This window comes from Triturus cristatus, chromosome 5_1, assembly GCF_964204655.1.
Source record: "Triturus cristatus chromosome 5_1, aTriCri1.1, whole genome shotgun sequence".
NCBI lineage: Eukaryota > Metazoa > Chordata > Amphibia > Caudata > Salamandridae > Triturus > Triturus cristatus.
This window is the reverse complement of record NC_140587.1, coordinates 362,427,109-362,445,104: the sequence shown is the minus strand read 5'-3', so window position 1 is coordinate 362,445,104 and position 17,996 is coordinate 362,427,109. Positions and strand designations below refer to the sequence as shown.

At 41.2% G+C, this 17,996-nt stretch overlaps 1 protein-coding gene across 1 annotated transcript in view; it reads left to right on the top strand.

Annotated features, from left to right (window-relative positions):
- Window positions 1-17,996, top strand: part of LOC146830893 (fibrocystin-L-like) — a 533,569-nt gene that overhangs the window by 327,139 nt on the left and 188,434 nt on the right. Inside the window, exons 53-54 of the mRNA XM_085603812.1 lie at window positions 3,348-3,507; window positions 11,796-11,964. Coding sequence (XP_085459938.1) covers window positions 3,348-3,507; window positions 11,796-11,964 — 329 coding nt within the window. The remainder of the gene's footprint in view (window positions 1-3,347; window positions 3,508-11,795; window positions 11,965-17,996) is intronic.

Below are 17,996 nucleotides of genomic sequence, written 5' to 3'. Positions count from 1 at the left end.
GTTTAAGGCACCTTTTACCTAAAGAGCAAGAACATTTAGTTTGTTACTGAGCTCCACTTCAACCATAAATAAAGAGGAACTTTTTATTTTCAATTCACAATTGTATATTAGGCCTTAGCATGCCACAATGCATTTATTCTGGGACCCATCTTTGACACTTTAACCGGAGTGCCGATACCGGGCTGAGTTAAACAACAGTATTCCACTTTAGCCTGAAATAACAGTGCCTGCTTGCATGTGCACATGTGCTCATTTGTCAGTAGAGCAGAGCCTTTTAACCCAGCTGCACGGTAGCAAAGCTTATTGTAAAAGGTAGCCACTGGCAGTGAACCCTATTTTAACAAACGTTTACAGACTTAATTATGAAGACTTGAAACAGAGATCCAAATACCTGGATTGATTTAGGTGAGCATTAAGGGCCTAATTACAAGTCTGGCGGTCCAAGGCCCACCTGACTCATGGGGGCGAGGCAGTGGCAGTCCAGCCACTGCCACACTAATATTCCAACCGCCCTATTACAACTAAGGTGGTCAGATCGCCATTGCACCATTGTAACTGCCATGGATCAGAGATCCCTGGTGGTAGTGCGGTGGTCTTGAGGCTGCAATTTGCTTGCTGGGACTGCTGCGGTTTCAAATAGCATATTGCGAGTTTCCTCTGTGCCGAGGTTATTATGGTGGTTCCTATGCCATGAAAACCATGGCGGAGAGGAAACAAAGGGGGCCCAACATGGCTCCCTTGTGCCTCAGGGCCATGGGGTGCATGAAAGGGGGCACATTTTGTGCCCCCTATGTGCATGCACCCCAGGTCCTTCACTGCATGGACTGCACCAGCTCATGCCTTGCAAGTACTGTCCTTGACATTACCATTGTGGTGCCTATTTCATAGCCATCGTGGGCCTGCCAGGAACAGTCTGCCAGTAACAAAAAGAGACATAATCTCGTGGGCGATGTGAACACTGGTATGGCAGTATGGGAGCAGGCCACCGGAGTGGCAGTTCCGCACCGCCAAAATCATAATCAGGCCTAAAGGTTCCCAAATCTAATAAATGATCTGAACGGTTAAACAAAAGAGAAAATTATAGAATGATCAACAGTAAAAATGTCATAGACTGAAAGAACACCTTGGTCAGAATCATGGTATGGTTTGCTGATGAACCAATGCAGGGCATTTGACATCAAACTAATATTTATGATGTCTCATCTCCAGTAAATCTCCACCTAAGAATCAAGTTATAATTTATAAGCATTCTTCACATACCCTCTACTATACAAATAAAGTATACAGGCATTAGTATTTCCCCTATTCTACTTAAATGCTTAGATTGCTTGAGCCACACATCATTTATAGGGTATTGACAGTGTTGGTTTGCAAGTGCATTATTCCATTTTGTACATATATGATCCAAATTGATACAATCCCATAAAGGTACTGTTCTCTTTACGTGATGTTAAGCAAGGTTGGCGACTCGTCTCTCATAGTAGTTAACAAATTAAATGTAATGCATAGCACTTACATTGAACTGAGATAAATGTCTTTCATCAGCTAGTCCTGTTTACAAAATCAAACTCCCTTCAAATTCCAACTTGCAGACTCTGGGGTGCTACAGCTCAGACCTACTCTTTCTATTTTATATTAGTACAGATACTGCATCTCTGATCCTATTTTCTTTTAAAGTGATTGCTCCACGCTCAATCTAGATACTCTGTTACTCTGAAAGAATTGTTTTGTTTCTACTCTGTACCATCTGCGGTAATGTTTGTCCTATTAATAAAAGGTAATTTACTGCCAGTATCTGCAGGTAAGTAAAATGGTGGTGTGTAACACTCAATCTGGAAAAGGTGATATTCATGCTACTGAGGGCAATTGAGACATACTTCCAGTATTAGAACACCTCCTATTCAAGAAGGGCAAAAACTCACCAGATGACAAGCTTTACCTCTCACATTGTCTGTTAAAATACCACCAAATGAGCACTGGTGGTGAAATTACCACTGTAAATGTGTTGCCATGGCTTCCCATTTCAAGAAAAGTGCCATCTAGAAATGGCAGCATTTACGATCAAAAATAGATCTGGTCTCACCTGATCCTAAATAATTTCAAAACCACCTGCATCTGCCATTGTCTGAAACATAGGCCAGATATGGTATGCGATTATTTTCATATTAATGGATCTTTTTTTTACCACAGACTGTCTTGGATTACGGGAAACAATCTTTACAATGCAGTCAATACATCGCAACATCTTTTACATCGCATGTCATTACAACGCAGCCATTACATCGCATGTCACTACAACGCATGTCATTACATCGCATACCATTACAACGCATAGTACCCTTACACTATCCAACATTTACCCTGCTGTTGCACTCACTGGAGTTAGAATAGTAATTTTTACCCCTACCCTATCCAACACTTTCCCTACTGTTGCACTCACTGGAGTTAGAATAGTAATTTTTACCTCTACACTATCCAACACTTACCCTACTGTTGCATTCACAGGAGTTAGAATAGTAATTATTACCCCTACACTATCCAACACTTACCTTAAATGCGATGTAATGGTATGCATTGTAATGGTATAATGCGATGTAATGGAATGCGCTGTAAAGGTGGTTTCTAAAAATGCGGTGTAATGGCATGCAATGTAAAAAATGTGTTGTAAAGGATGTTGCGATGTAAAAACTGCGTTGTAAAGGCATGCGTTGTAAATGTATGCGTTGTAACGTCATATATTCTTGGATTACACTTTCAATTTACAGTTATATATTTTTAAGGACTTTAATACTATTGTAACACAGGTGGTCAACAATGCCACAGTCATCTGATCGGAATAGTAGAAAATGATGTGTGTAGCCAGTGTTTAGTTTACCACTGATATTAATAACCATCAGCAGAATATGCTTTCAGTCTCAATATCATGCCACCATCAGCATGCTGCTAGCAGTACTACAGAAACCTCTTTCCTGCAGATAAAAAATTCTGATCGGGTGTTCAGATGTGAATGTTTGATTAAATGTTTTGATGATAGTTAAATTAATGGTATCAATATAATCATTAATGTGTTCTTTGCATATTAGCTAATTGTGCTATTAGTAACATTGCAAAGTCCTTGTTCAACTTATGCCTAACAGTCTGCCTCCTGGGAAACTATCTCTTATGTATTCTGACCCATGTGTTTACTGACAAGACGGATACGTACCCTTCATCCATATTTTGATTATTGTGAATTATCAATCAATTTTCTGTGGTAATACATTTGATAATGACTATTTGTATAGGATTAAAAAGTTGCTAACAGTAATTTGCAGTCCATAAAGTATTTACTTGGGTCTGTCCTGCAGGCTGAAGACTACATCATTATATCTCACAACCTCACCCAGAAGCCAGACATGTTTAACATCATTGACAAGAGGAACAGATCTGAACTGCCCCTCAGTTACAGTTCAAACATCAACGGAGACTGGTACTTTGACAATGGCACGACTACATTGACCTATTTAGGTACCATGAGAAATTATTCCTAATGTTAGTAGAAGCCACTGTAAATGATCTATGTTATGTTTAAAAGCAGTTACCTTGTTAGATCACTATTTGGGTGATCCTTGATTGGGAATTTTAATGTGAAAACACTTTTCATCATGCAGTCTGCCTTCTTTACAACAGCCCATTCCTTTTTTAAATGAACTAATTTATTTACACGTGAGACTGCTTTAGTTTCCATTTGACTGCGTGCACTATACCAAAATATTTTCAGAGTTCAATATAGATATTGCATGTTTGAGAAGGAAAGACACATTTAATATGAACATGCAGCCAATACCTGGCCCGGACAGAGATGAACTTACACTTTTGTGTAAGTTTACTACTTTTCGGCATTCAAAAAGGCAAACTTAGACCAATGGTGTAACTTTACTACTTTTTGGTATTCATAAAGGTGAACTTAGACCAAAAGTCTAACTTTACTGCTTTTTGGTATTCACAACGGCAAGTTACTTCTAGCAAAGTTAGACTTTTGGTCTAAGTTTACCTTTGTGAATACTGAAAAATAGTAATGTTAGATTTTTGTTCTAAGTTTACCTTTGTGAATACCGACAAATAATAAAGTTAGACTTTTGGTCTGTTCACTTTTGTCAATACCAGAAAGTAGTAAACTTACAAAACAGTGTAAGTTTACCTTGATGAATCAGACCCATTGTCTTTTGATAGTGGATTAGATTCCAAGTGTAAGGCACAGTAGAAATGCGGAGGCTATCCACATATTTAAATTTACACAAGAGTTAAACTAAACATGTGAATTTACTCTTTTCATACTTTCAGATAGTCACAACTTATGAGTTTAAGTTTACTACAAATTATAAAGTTCCATGTTTCCACTCCCTGAATTAATTTACAAATGTTTAGTAAAGAGAAAAGTATAAAATGTCTTGAACCGTAAAAAAATATAAATGTTAATGTAAATTAACTTGCATATTTATTTTAATTGTAGACCAAAATTCAAAGTGCTACAGCACTATTACCTTTCATTTGAATACATTTTTAAGTCACTTAAAAACATTAAATTAAAATTATGTTTTGAAGATTTACAATTAAAAAGCCCAATTAAAGTGAAATGTTTAAATGTATTTATAATGCATTAAAATGTATTAGGCATTATGCATAAAAACATTTACATGAATTAATGTATCCACAATTAAAGTTACATTTATTTATAAACTAAAAAACTGTTAAAATGTTATAATAAAATAAAACTTTTTTTTTAATTAAAAACATATTAATTTCTTTAACATTATTTCCTATGGGGTATTGTTTTAAATCTCTGCCACCATTGTATTTTCTTTGGGAGGATATTGCAGCACCAGTGGTTATCCATGTGTGATGCTGGACTTCCCCCAGGTCTGAGCTGAATACATTTACAACTGTAATTTTCGAAGTGTAGTATGTGAATAGGAATTTGCTTACTCTTTTGTGGGTGGGTGCATGCCTTTCCTAAACTCCCCCCTAACACTCCTCTATCCCCGCCTTACTTGTCCCAAAAACCCTCCTATTTGGTAGTAAACTCCATTTTTCACCCACCCCCCATCCCTCCTACATTTAACACTAAAATATATCCATACATATATGAAGATCCGAACTCAGATCTCCACACAGAAAATATATGAGAGACAGAGGCGAAGACTTCTGAACGTAAGTAAGTGAATCACAGTTTGTAGTATGTGAGTAATACTACTAAACTACTAAACATATTAGAAAATGAAGTCTGTAAAGTGGCCCCTGTGAGTTTGCTCATCGACACCTGATGTAGGAATTTGCAGAGATGCAGATCCTCCGCAATGGTGGAGGGGCGTCGTCCCACTGACTCAGAGCCAGCAGCTGAAAAATAAAACAATATGTAACTATTGTTTTATTTTTCAGCTGCTGGATTTGAGCTAGCGTGTGCCCGAAGCAGTGGGCCAGGCCTTGAAAGGGGGAAGGAGGAGTGGTAAATGTGCACTTTTAAGTGCACATGTCAGTTTTGGCCGGCCGTCTCAGGCCAGTCAAACTGACATGTGCACTTAGGTTTCTCCAACCCGGCTGTTTTGCACAGCCGGGTTAGAGAAACAGCACAGACTCCCTGTGCCTGAGCGAGCGTTGATCATGCCTGTTGAGGCCAACTGGCACGCTGCTCTTATGCTTGAGAGCAGAGTAGGGATTGGATGGGGAGTCCGAAGCTGTCCCAGGGACTGCTCTTACCAGGAACAGAGGAGCACAAGGTGGCCGGCAGCTCCAGGTAAGTCTTGTTTTTTTTTATTATTAACCCTCCACTGCATTTTACCCCCCCCCCCCACCGTTCCTGCTGGCCCCCACTCTCCCCGCACCCTCTCGACCCACCCCTCTGGTCTTTTTCTTTGTCAGTCGCCACTGAACTAGCACATATTCGCAAAAACAACTGTCTATGATGCAATTTCCTTTTGCGCATGATAAAAGGACATTCATGACATGCATTCTGAGTAGCAGTTATTATTTTGTCTGCACGGAATTAGCCACTGCATGTTTCAGTGAGAAGAAGCCATCTTTTTTTAATTTACTCCTCCTAGGGGTAGGTAGAAATGCTTTACAAAAGTCCCTTTTGCTCTGTCTGCTGACAGTAGGCATTAACTTTTTGCAGTGTGGAAGCTGTCTTTTTCAAATGCTTTGCTTACATAAGCTGCAAACTTGGGGAGGAGCGGGTACATCACCTGTGATGTGCCTTTCACAATGAGTATTCAAACCCCTGCCCCTACCCCCTGACACTACTGATGCACTACAAAAGAAAATAATGAGACTGTATTCTGCTGCCCCTTGCAGGCTTTTGACTCTTTGTATGCAGCTACTCTGAATAGGTTGCATCAATAGATTGCATGTTTGTGACTTTATTATGATTGTGTGCACTGGCACATTCCACAACTGTGCGCCTGTTTTGGTTTGGAGTTAGCCAAGGCCTTTTGATTTTACTAAAATATTTATAAAATACTAATTTATACAGGCTTTCAGCCACTTCTCTTCATCCATTGGTCTGTTGTGGTGTTATTCACATTTTGCTTCTGCCCACTACAGCATAGAGCATGGGGCAATGGGTCAGCCTACTTAAGCTGCTGGTTAACATCACTTTGAGTGACTGCATTTCACTGTCTCACAAGTAGCACATATGAACACAAGCTAGTTCCCTTCAGTGCCAGTGTTTTTGTTTTCACTTTATAATCATTTTGGTGGTTTGTGTTTAGAACCTGATGGCAGGTGATAGGAGGCCACGTCTGATACACATTCCGCCTTTATCCGATCGAGTGTCCTGCCAAAGCTGCTATAAATTCCTTTTGGAATGTTTTCCTGTTCTGGCTGCTGCTGTTTCACAGCATACTAGGTTGTGCCCATTTGAACTGCTCTGCATTAATTTCCCCTCAATTTACTTTTTTCTTTCTCTCCTCCTTTCTCTCCTCCTTCTTTTCTTTCCTTCTCTTTTTCTCTCTTTCCGAATTTTTTCTTTATCTCTTTCTTTCCTTCTTTCGTGCTTTCTTTCTGTCTTTCTTTCTCCTGCTTTTATTATTGCCTTCTTTCGTCCCTTTTGTCTGCTCTCTTTCCTTCTTTCATTCTTTCTCTTTTCTTCTCTTTCTTTCTATTTCCTTCTCTCTTCTTTCTTTAATTCTCTCTTTTCTTCCTTCTCTTTCATTGTCTTTTTCCCTTCTTTCTTTCTTTCCTACTATCTCTAATTCCTTCTTTTTTCATTCCTTTTTTCTTTCGTTCTTTCTCTTCCTTTCTGTCATCCATTCTTGCTCTCCTTTTTCCATTCTCTCTTTCCTTCCTTCCCTCCCTTTATTTCCTTCTTATTCCTTTTCTCTTTCTTTCCTTCTCTCTTTTCTTCTATTTCATTCCTTCCTTCTTTCATTCTTTCTTTCCTTCTTACTTTCTTCCTTTTGCTATCAAAGGCAAGAGGCTGGTACCCAATACCAGACTGATTAACTTTTTTGAGCCTGTGTCTGTCAAAACCTTTTGACTTTACTAAAATGGTATGTAAATGAACGCAATACTTATAGGGGTTTCAGGCAGAGTTTATCTATTAGTCTGGTGTCATTCACATTTTTCTTCCACTCAATCCAGTATGCATTAAGGGGCAATGTACCATCCCACTTCGGTCAATAGCTAACTTCACTACGAGTAGCGGCATGCCACTCTTTAACAAGGAAAACACCCACAAACACATTAGTACCCATCAGTGCCAGATAGTCCTCCGGTAATGTGTATTGTTTTTAGATTGAGGGCCTGGAACGTTCCCAGACAATAAGGTTTTGCACACACCATGAAAAAACAAAACTATAATCACTAGAAGATACACCATTGCTGAGCTCTACGCCCTCGACCCCGGACACCACAACACACCCTTCCACCACGCTAACCCATGCTCCACAGTAGGACCTTTCACCTACACCAACTAGCACTTCACCTGCCACTGCACACACACCAGCCCACCGACCAGCCCCACCCTGAACACACCACAGACACTTCCTGAACAAAAACACAAACTTGCATGCGCCCTTCTCAAACCATGCTCACTATACAATATACAAGCATTCCATTGAATTATGGGGCCTCATCGTCAACCATGCACCCAACATCATCTTCCTCACCAGCCTCAACCCCACATCCCCCCCAGACATTGACACAGCGAACCCTGATGGATACAAAATCACTCACCAGGACTACACCAATGAGAGGAGGAGGAATAGCCATCATCCACAAAGAGACCATATAGTGTACCACCACCACCGACAACACCACCACCCCATGGACCATCTCAACTTCAAACTCCACATGGACCACATAACTACCATCAGAGGCACCCTCGCATATGGACTCTCATGCCCGCGCTACAGCTTCTCAACATAATCGCAGACTTTATTGCTCCCCCAGGCCTTAGACTCCAAGGATTACATCTTCCTTTGCGACCTAAATGTCCACATCAACAACCCCAATGACAAAATCCTTGCACACCTCCTCGACAGTCTGAGGAGCCTCGAATTGACTCAGATCATTTGGTACCATACACACACCGCAGGACACATGCTGAACCCAATTTTCACCTCAAGCAACCACATCAAATACAGCCATGTAACAGACCTCACATGGACCAATCACCCAATCATCAACTTCAGCATCTCCAGCCCCAGCACCTTCACCCTTAAGTGGACCAATGCCCCTCATCTGAGGTGAATCAAAATCTCAGAGACCAGCTGGACGAATGCCCTCAACACCCCCAACACTGCAACCCCCACCAACCTCAAACAGGTAGTGAAAAACTTCAACACCTGGATCACCAATTGCACAGACAGCATCTTCTCCATCAAGAGCAATATACAGAAAAATTCTCCCAGAAAGGCCAGGTGGTACAGCCAATGCCTCAAAACCGCAAAATGAGACAGGAAACAGTTGGAGAGGCTCCAGCATCAACAACACCAAGGAACTTTTCAACATTTTTAAGGAATTCTTCCACCCCGCTGCCAGCGAAAACAACGTCACACCCTCGCAGGAGCTGGCAAAAACCTCGCCCACTTCTTCCACAATACGATCTCAACCATCTCACACACATTTACTTATGGACTTCCTCGACAGATATGCCACCACTCTAACCGACACGAAGCACACACTGACCACCTAAAACATGCTCTCCACCCAGGACACCACCTCCACCATGAAATCCAACCACCCAGGAGCCCCCAAAGACCCATGCCCACACCACATCTTCAACTATAGAAACCAAAGGATTGGCCAGGAACGCACCACCTTACTCCTCACCTCTATCACCACCGCAACATTTCCCGATGCCTCGAAACACGCTGAGAACAGACCACTACTCAAAAAACCTCTGTCGATCCCAGCGAACTCAAACACTACCAGTCAATCTCACTGCTCCAATTTCCAGTGAAGGTACTGGAAAATATCCCAATCAATCAACTCATGACATACCTGGAGAAGAACCAGCTACTCCACGCCTCCCAATCTGGCTTCCACAGGAATCACAGCACAGACACCACCCTGATTGTAGTCACTGACAACATCCCAACCCTCCTCGACTGAGAAGAAACAGCAGCTTTGATCCTCCTCGACTTCTCGGCAGCTGTGACACGATATCCCACCACACACACTAATCCAAAGACTCCACCACATCAGCATCTAAGGGGAAGCACTTAGATGGATCACCTCTTTCCTCACTGGAAGAACCCAGAGGATCCACCTCTCACCTTTCACCTCTGAATCCAAGGAGATCACCTGATGTTTCCCCCAGAACTCATCCCTCAGCCCCATGCCCTTCAACGCATGTATGACCCCGCTTGCCAACATCGTGAAATCCCACAGTCTCAACATAATTTCCTATGCAGACGACACCCAAATCATCCTCTTACTCACCGACTATGCCACCACCACCAGAACCAACTTCCATAGATTTATAATGAATATTGCCGACTTGATGAAGAACAACAGCCTGCAGCTGAACACAGACATGACGGAAGTACTGATCTTTGGCAACAGCAGCAACACATGGAATGGCCATCACCCCAAGGCAAATGATGTGCCCCTTTTAGTTTACAGCAATGCACAGCAACATATTTGACTCTCACAAGTAAAGTACTTAAGTGTTATTGCCTGTAGACGATAATTGCCCACTCCTGCAATTATGGGTCCGAGCTCATGGTAAGGGCGCCTAAAAAGGGAACTGGTTATTAACAGCAAATATTGTTTCACAACTGTAGCAAATGGACCAGATGTGCAAAGCTTTTTTGCAGTTGCAAACGGACCCATTTGCAGAATAGGCTCGTTTGTGAACCCAAAAAAGCATTTTGGGATTTGGAAATCTGAAATTGCGATTTAGTAACATATTACTGAATCTCAATTTGTAATTGCAAATAAATATTGATTCAGTATTTGGAAGGGGCATGTTTAGGACATTGCTTCCAAATATCGAATCTGAATGGCATGTTTAATGTTTTGTGCCTAAATTCTGGTTGCAAAACATTAATATTTTACCAGTACCTTGAAGGAGGTGGTAACCCATCCACAAATAGCAAGAGGTTTCCTACGTGACCTCTTCCCCTTTGAGAATGTTAAAATAAATATTTTTAAAGAGCAGGCAGAGGTCCGCTCTTGAAAAATATAGCTTTACCATTTCATTGTCTTTCTTGAAACAATGTGTTGTATTTAAAAACAAAATCTTGCTTTATTCAAAATCAATCATAGACATGGTGGTGTGCCAGCAGGCCACTATCCCTGTGATGGCTGTATTTCTAGGAGGTCGCAAACTGCGACCGGTCTCATTAATTATTATTCATGAGGTAGGTCGCTATTGAAGACCTGTAAATTTTCTTACATAAGGAATTGCAATTTCCTAATTGCTATTTGCTAAGAATCGCAATTCGGAAATCACAATTGCAATTCCTACACTTAGGGAATCTGACCCCCAGTCCGTAGTTCTGGAGTTCTTCACTACACATGCACAAGTGCACATGTTCGGAACCAGGTACTTTGACAGCATACACTAAATCATTCTTATATTGTGGAGGATCTTCAGACATGAAGACCACTGCCCCCATCCCATCTAGGCCCCCAATGCCCGGAAGTTGTTTGAAGCACCAAATGTAAATCAACACTCCCGAAAGCCCTCGCTAACCTGTTCTATATCTCTGCTCTACAACCTCCCATACCGGCTGCCCAATTAAAAAAATATTAATACTGCTACCACCATAGAAATGTATGCCTTCTGGATAATGCACACAACCGTGCCCTGCATAAATGCACACGTTTGTGATATGGGCCAGGTCCCATCCTTATTAATATTAGTGAGGCCTGCTGTGTGCACATTGTCGCTCCCAACTCTTTTGTCCAGTGGCTGATCAATACTCAGTCCCAGGGCAACCGAATGACCTTCATGCGTGGTTGTACAGTGCAGAAAGATGACGAGTTGGAACTTGTGATCCCTTGACTATGCATTTACCACTTTTCTAGAGTGGTGAGGAAGACTTGTGTAATGTGCATATTTTTACTCACAAATGCACATTTGCTACACCTCACATTGATGGCTCTTTCCCATTTTTTTACCCACTATTTAAGGTCTTCACTATTTGGAGATACTATATCTGTTTCTATAAACTGTGCTATTATGCTAAAATATCACTTTTATTTAATGTGCCTAAGTTTTTGTCATTTGTCTAATACATTCTTTCATTATCATGCGATGTTGATTTATTAGAGTGATTGTGCTAACGTGTTCTATGTTGCAATTCCAGTGTCTGGAAAAAATGGACGCTCGCGCCGAGCTGTTGCCGGAATGGTGGATCCAACCATGTCCAATGTCAATGTTAACCTGAGAGTGTATCAGTGTTTTTTCAAGGACTGCCTTGTCCCACCACCGCCGACCAGTGTACCAGTTTCTGAAGATCGACCTCATGCTTATGAGTATGTACTCTTGCTGTTTTACCATTAATGTAATAATGTAAAATGGAGCATTATTGTCAGTTTCTTTCACACCATGAAACACATGGAGAATTTTAAATTATCACTGGTGCATTTGGGGCCAGATTAGGACATCTCTTTGAGGGAATAGAATCCTACAAGTAGACGGATGGCTTTACGCAATTGGCTCCTGTGGGCTCTGCGCTCTCATAATGGCCCACCCTCTTTCCAGCCAAACAACAGAGTACCTTATTTGCACTTACCCTACCAACTAGAATGGGCAGACACAGTTATTGTAGCCACTTTCACGACATTGTATTAAACAGCAGCATTTGTGCTGTGACCATGAAGGGATAACCTCTGAATGACTGACCTTGCCATGACAGGAAAGTACTCGCAGTCATGTACTTCTCCCACTTTCTAGGGACAGAGTGCAATTAAAATGAGATCAGATGCCATGGAGAAGTAGGAAAGATTAAGAGGTAGGCTAAAGACAAGAAGTACAGTACAACATTGAAAAGACAGGGGCTGGACTGCTGGACAGATGGAACAGAAGGAACAAAAGAAGCATGTAAAGGAAAAGCAGGCAAATTTCCTATGAGAAAAGATCAAGAAATCAGAGAAAATAAACAGACATAGGGCCCAAATTGCAAAAATAAAGATTTACAAGCGCCAAGGACTGGGCTTGCAACTAGAAAGGAATTCACAAAGCTGACCTTTCAATCGGTAATAAACATGCAAAATATTACCTCACAAACATGTAATATTAGGCGCACGTACATCTTTCACAAGGGGTTAGGATTGGGTGTTTTAAGGCCTTGTAAGAGAGTAAGATTGTGTCTATTAAAAAAGCTCATCTCGGACCCTCCAAATGGGCTCGAGTATATTCTTGTACATATTGGGAAGGGGAATGTTAGACCCCCAAACTTCTAGACCATTAAAAAAATATTTTCCCCATGCAGAAAAAAAACAAAAAGCGTTGGCTTTCAACAATGCAGAATTGTACTGAACATTCAATTTAGCATTCTGGAAATGCAAAAAAAGCTATTACAGCAAGTTAAAAATCATAGAACTAAACCCATGTGCCGTCTAAAACCTTTGGGTGTAGATTTACCTTTTTGTGAATCACACCCCAGATGTGGACTGTGGAGATAAGTGGTGGAGATGCATTCTATTGGAATAGGTGCTACTGTTTTATAACCAGGAGACCTCTTGTAACAAATATTTAGGGTTCGGGAACGCCATGCACCTAAAACCTATGCATCCGGGCAGAGCAGCTTAGCATCTTCAGTTCAAACCCCACATCAGACAGGATGCCCGACAGTATCAACAAACCGCTCAATCTCTGGGCTAACCTGTACTGCGTAATTACTGAAACTTCTGATCTCATGCTAAATCATAATACAGCCCGCACCTGCCTATCAAATTCCAACATTAAGTCTTGCCTTTTGATTGCAGTAATTTGTCCAGTAAGGCAGCTACCCCATCATTGAGTTGGTGGCCCCAGAAGACTACAATGTGGTTAGTCAGAACTGAGCTGTCAATAGAAGATGTTCCCGAAAAAAGCTACAATTGCACTTCAGAAGTGCAGCAAAATGTCATTTAAACTTTGTGCCTTAACCTTTTCCAGCAGTGAAACTAAAAAGTGGTATCCCTGAATTCCCAGAATGTTTGAATGAACAAAACTTGTTCACAACTAACAGTAGTATGATCTACACTTGGAATTCTGTCACCTTATGCTTGGGTAAATAGTCAGATGATCAATTAATCTAAAAGTAGCATTTCTCTCTTTCAACCTATTACAATACATAAATCACTATATGCTCTGTACGAAAATAAACAGATTGCTCTCCAAAGAAACACATCTAGCAAACATTCATCCAGTATGCCCAGGTCATTTCATTCTCCTGTTTGTAACTGAATCAAAGAAATCCCTGAATCAAACCTTACCCAATCTGCCCACATAGATCCTTCAGCACTATGACTTTTATATATGAAGAAGACATAACCATGCAAATGGAAAATTCCACATTAAGATGGTGGATACCAACACAGACACCAACAGCACTCAAGTAACCAAAGGTGGATCTCCCCTTACCAAACTGAAATTAACCTACCTTAATGGGAAACCAAGTAAGTTAAAACAAACAGCCCCTCAAAATGATCATAGTAAATAACAAACACATTGGTTGTGATTTATTACATGTTGCTGATTAGATAACTTAGTTTGAGTGTCAACTAAAGAAATCTGTGTGTAACTTTGTTAGAATTTTGGCAAGCTCCCTTGGCCTATTATCCTTCTGGAGTTGATAACAAAGGTGCTATTGAAATAAGTAATTATACCACCCCAAATTAAAGGACCTCTTCAAGCACTTCCTAAAACTCCTATTGTTGGACCTGTTATCCTTGGCATGGTTTTTCCCCAACTTTTTGCCTTCTATTGTCCTGTTTTGATTACTTCGTTTTTGCTGGCTTTAGCACTGTGCACACTTATTATTGCTAACAGTGCTTGTGCGTTCTCCTTTAAACATCATGAAATTGGCTTACATTTGGCACATTTAATTCACTTGTAAGTCCCTTGTAAAGTGGCATGCCTACCCAGGGCCTGTAAATTAAATGCTACTAGTGGGCCTGCAGCACTGATTGTTCCACTCACTAAAGTTGCCCTTTTAAACATATCTCAGGCCTCTCATTTTAAACTGTCATTTCAAACTGACGAAATAAACCTTTTGCCAGGCCTAAACCTTCCTTTTATAATACATATAATCCACCACTAGGGCAGACCCTTAACAGCGAAGAGGGGAGGGTGTCATGCATTAAAAATGTTGAACATGTACGTTTACGTTTTACATGTCCTTCGAGTGAAAAACTCTTAAATTTGTTTTTCACTACTACAAGGCTTACGTCTGCCATAGGATAACATTGGGTTACATTAGTACATTTATTGAGGGATAACTCTGAATTGGGAGCAAGTAAGAATGTTGAGTTTGGATCCTAAAGAATTGTAATTTAAAACCTTCTGTAATGGTAAAGTCAGATTTTAAGTCACAATTCTAAAAATGCACTTTTGGAAAGTTGGCATTTTCTTTTCCTAACCATTTGGCGCCTGCAGCCTGTATCCTGGGTGACATGACTAGGTTATCTGGTAGTTGGTCATTGTGTATTACTCCCAGACAAAGGGGGAATAGAAATTGGCAGGACTGGCCCTCTCGGACGTAATGGGGGCGCGGGTCTGTCACCTAGCACTCTTACACATCACAAAGACTCTGCCTCAGCTCACTCACAAAGGGTTTAAAACTACACTTTTGTGTCCACGACAACATGGGACCAGGGCATGGGGGTAAGAAATTCCAGACACCTCTGAGGTTGGAACCCTCTAGAAACATCTCCTCTTTCAAGGATAAATAGTGGCCCCTCAGACCCAACTCTTCAGTACACTTCTGGACCTGTGGAAGACTCATGAGGACTGCTGTGCTTCTCTGCTGTAAGAAGGACTGCTGCTCTGCCGTCCTCCTGCCCTGCTGCCTGAGTGAGAAGGACTGGACCTTTATCTTGAACCAGGACCACCAGAGAGACTCCAAGAGTAGTTGGCTGAAAACTGGACTCTGCCTGCTGTGAAAACTAACCCCCTCAAGTGATCCCCTGCAGTCCTGGATCCTTGGAAGTGGGGATATACCCTTGGATCTGGCATGAAGTGACGTGAAGCCCCGCAAAGCCTCCCTGCACAAATAAAAGTTTCATTGGAAATGACACTGAGCGACACCAAGCCCCATAGAGCCTCGAAACACAGCTGTCAGCCTAAATGAAATTGATGTCAAGCAACGCAAGGCCTCACCAAGCCATGCCGCCCAGCTAAACCAACATGACTCCAGGCAAAGCCTTGCAAAGCTGGCACGACTCGATGACCACAGTTGGCAGTTTGTGCTTTTATGCACTATTTCTCCCTCAAACTTTAAAACTGCATGTCTCTATTTCTACTTTTGGATTTTTGTCATTTTTGTCTCAAATCATTTATTACATTTTACTTTATGTTTCTAAGTTGGTGTGGGATTTTTCCAGTGTTATATTTTCACTTGTTTAGTTCTTTCGAGTGCGGCATACATACTTTACGCATTGCCTCTAAGTTAAAACTGGCTGTTTTGTGTTAAGCTACCAGAGGGCTGAGCACAGATTGATTTGGGGTTTGTTTGTGTTTCACCCTGACAAGAATTGTGGTTTCTGCTTGAATAGGGTTTCATTCCTCTCAACCAGTACCCTAATTTCCTTCATCCATAAACACATCAGTGTGTGGAGCATAATCAATATTGTCTCCAGAATTAAACATAAGTTAAATATATTGACTTACTTGCTTCCAAACACTTGTTCTAGGCGCCTGATGCCCTCTCCCTTAAAGCACACACTAAAAATCCCAAGGCTCCTCCTTTATGCATACACAGTCAACACAGGTCAATTATCCAGCCGTGGCCCGTGCAGGTAAGAGCGGTGGGGCCCGGTGGGGTAGGAATTTTGACAGACAACAAAGAGGGAAAATTTATTATTTATGTAATTTTCCCTCATGGTCGTCTCTCGATCCCCCCCAACCCGGCCCCATCGTCTCACCGCTCTTACCTGCATGGGCCATGGCTGCAATTATCATCATTCTTTACGTATGTGAAGTAAAAGAAAGGTTAATGTAACAGTAAACTGCAGAACCAGACCCTCGATAAACGTATTGGGCATATTCCAAAAGAGCTTAATGACTGAAAACCACACCAGAATGCCCTTCATATTCACCCTGGTTACTGTCCTAGGTAGATGGTTGAGGGTGATAGCACAGCCATGTTGTGACATTGAGATCTCTTTGTGATTTTAACACTAGGGAGTCATGGTGCCCCTCAAAAGTGTACGCAACTGTGTAGGCTTCTCTTAGAAGTAAATCCAGTCATTTTTACATTCAAACCACCATTAATCAATATACAAGGCGGGATTTTAAAGTCTCACAAATTCATGGCCCACGGCATCTAGTAAAATGTTACTGTCACTCTTCCTCAGATTTGAACCTTTGTCTTTCCTTATCGTTCAGCACTGCTTACACTAACAGGCAGCATGTATAAATTCAAAGCATGGAAGCATTCATTTAATATCGCTTTCATGTAGCTCTTCCACATTTTGGAAGAAAGGGTTATGTGATGTTACAAAGCTTGCCATTACCCTGCAGGCCGTTGCAACGCCAAACTTTACCCTGACTTGCTGTCGAGGAAGCACTGGAAGTTGTAAAAGATTAATTTTCTATTCCAACTCCAGTGTGTGCAACAGTAGGGAAGGTGTTGGAGTTAAATCCAACACCTTCTACCCATTGCTACACACCTTTTTCGTTGCAATGGCATGCGGGGTAAATGCATGCGCTGTAACAGTTGTTGCGGTGTAAAGTCTGTTTCCTGGAGAAAAGACACTCTTCATTTTTACTCTCTTTTGTCTTTTTGGCCATGATTATTTCCATAACAAGCACATAAGGCCTGATTTACTTATTTACTTTAACAAACTTTTACAATAATAGGTATTTTTCTGCAATACACTGACATTTGGAGTTAAACAATTTCACACAAGATGTGTGTACAAAATTACGAGCATAGAGCGTAGTGCTTTCATCCATTGATTATCTTTATATCTGAGAGTAGTTTCATTCAATGACATGCACCGCGGGAAGAGGCAGATGCAGACAACGAATGTGCGATAATCGCAATGAATTCTCAACCTGCCCCCGGGCATCTTCGAATGAATGCTAATAATTTTGTCTAAGGTACAGATACTATTGATCTGACCCCTTCACTCAGAACAAGTGATAAGTTTTTTCACTTTAGGAGCGACAATGGGCCTTCCTACAAATATCGGTCCAGATGAAAGCCTTTAGACCTTTACAGAAGGCTGAAACATGTTGACCCCTACATTATGAAAAGTACGGCAGACCAGTAACTCCGTCTCACCCCGCACTTCTTTCTTTTAATTCTCTGATCAAGCTTTCAAGAATAAAGTTACTATGGAAACAATGACCAAGA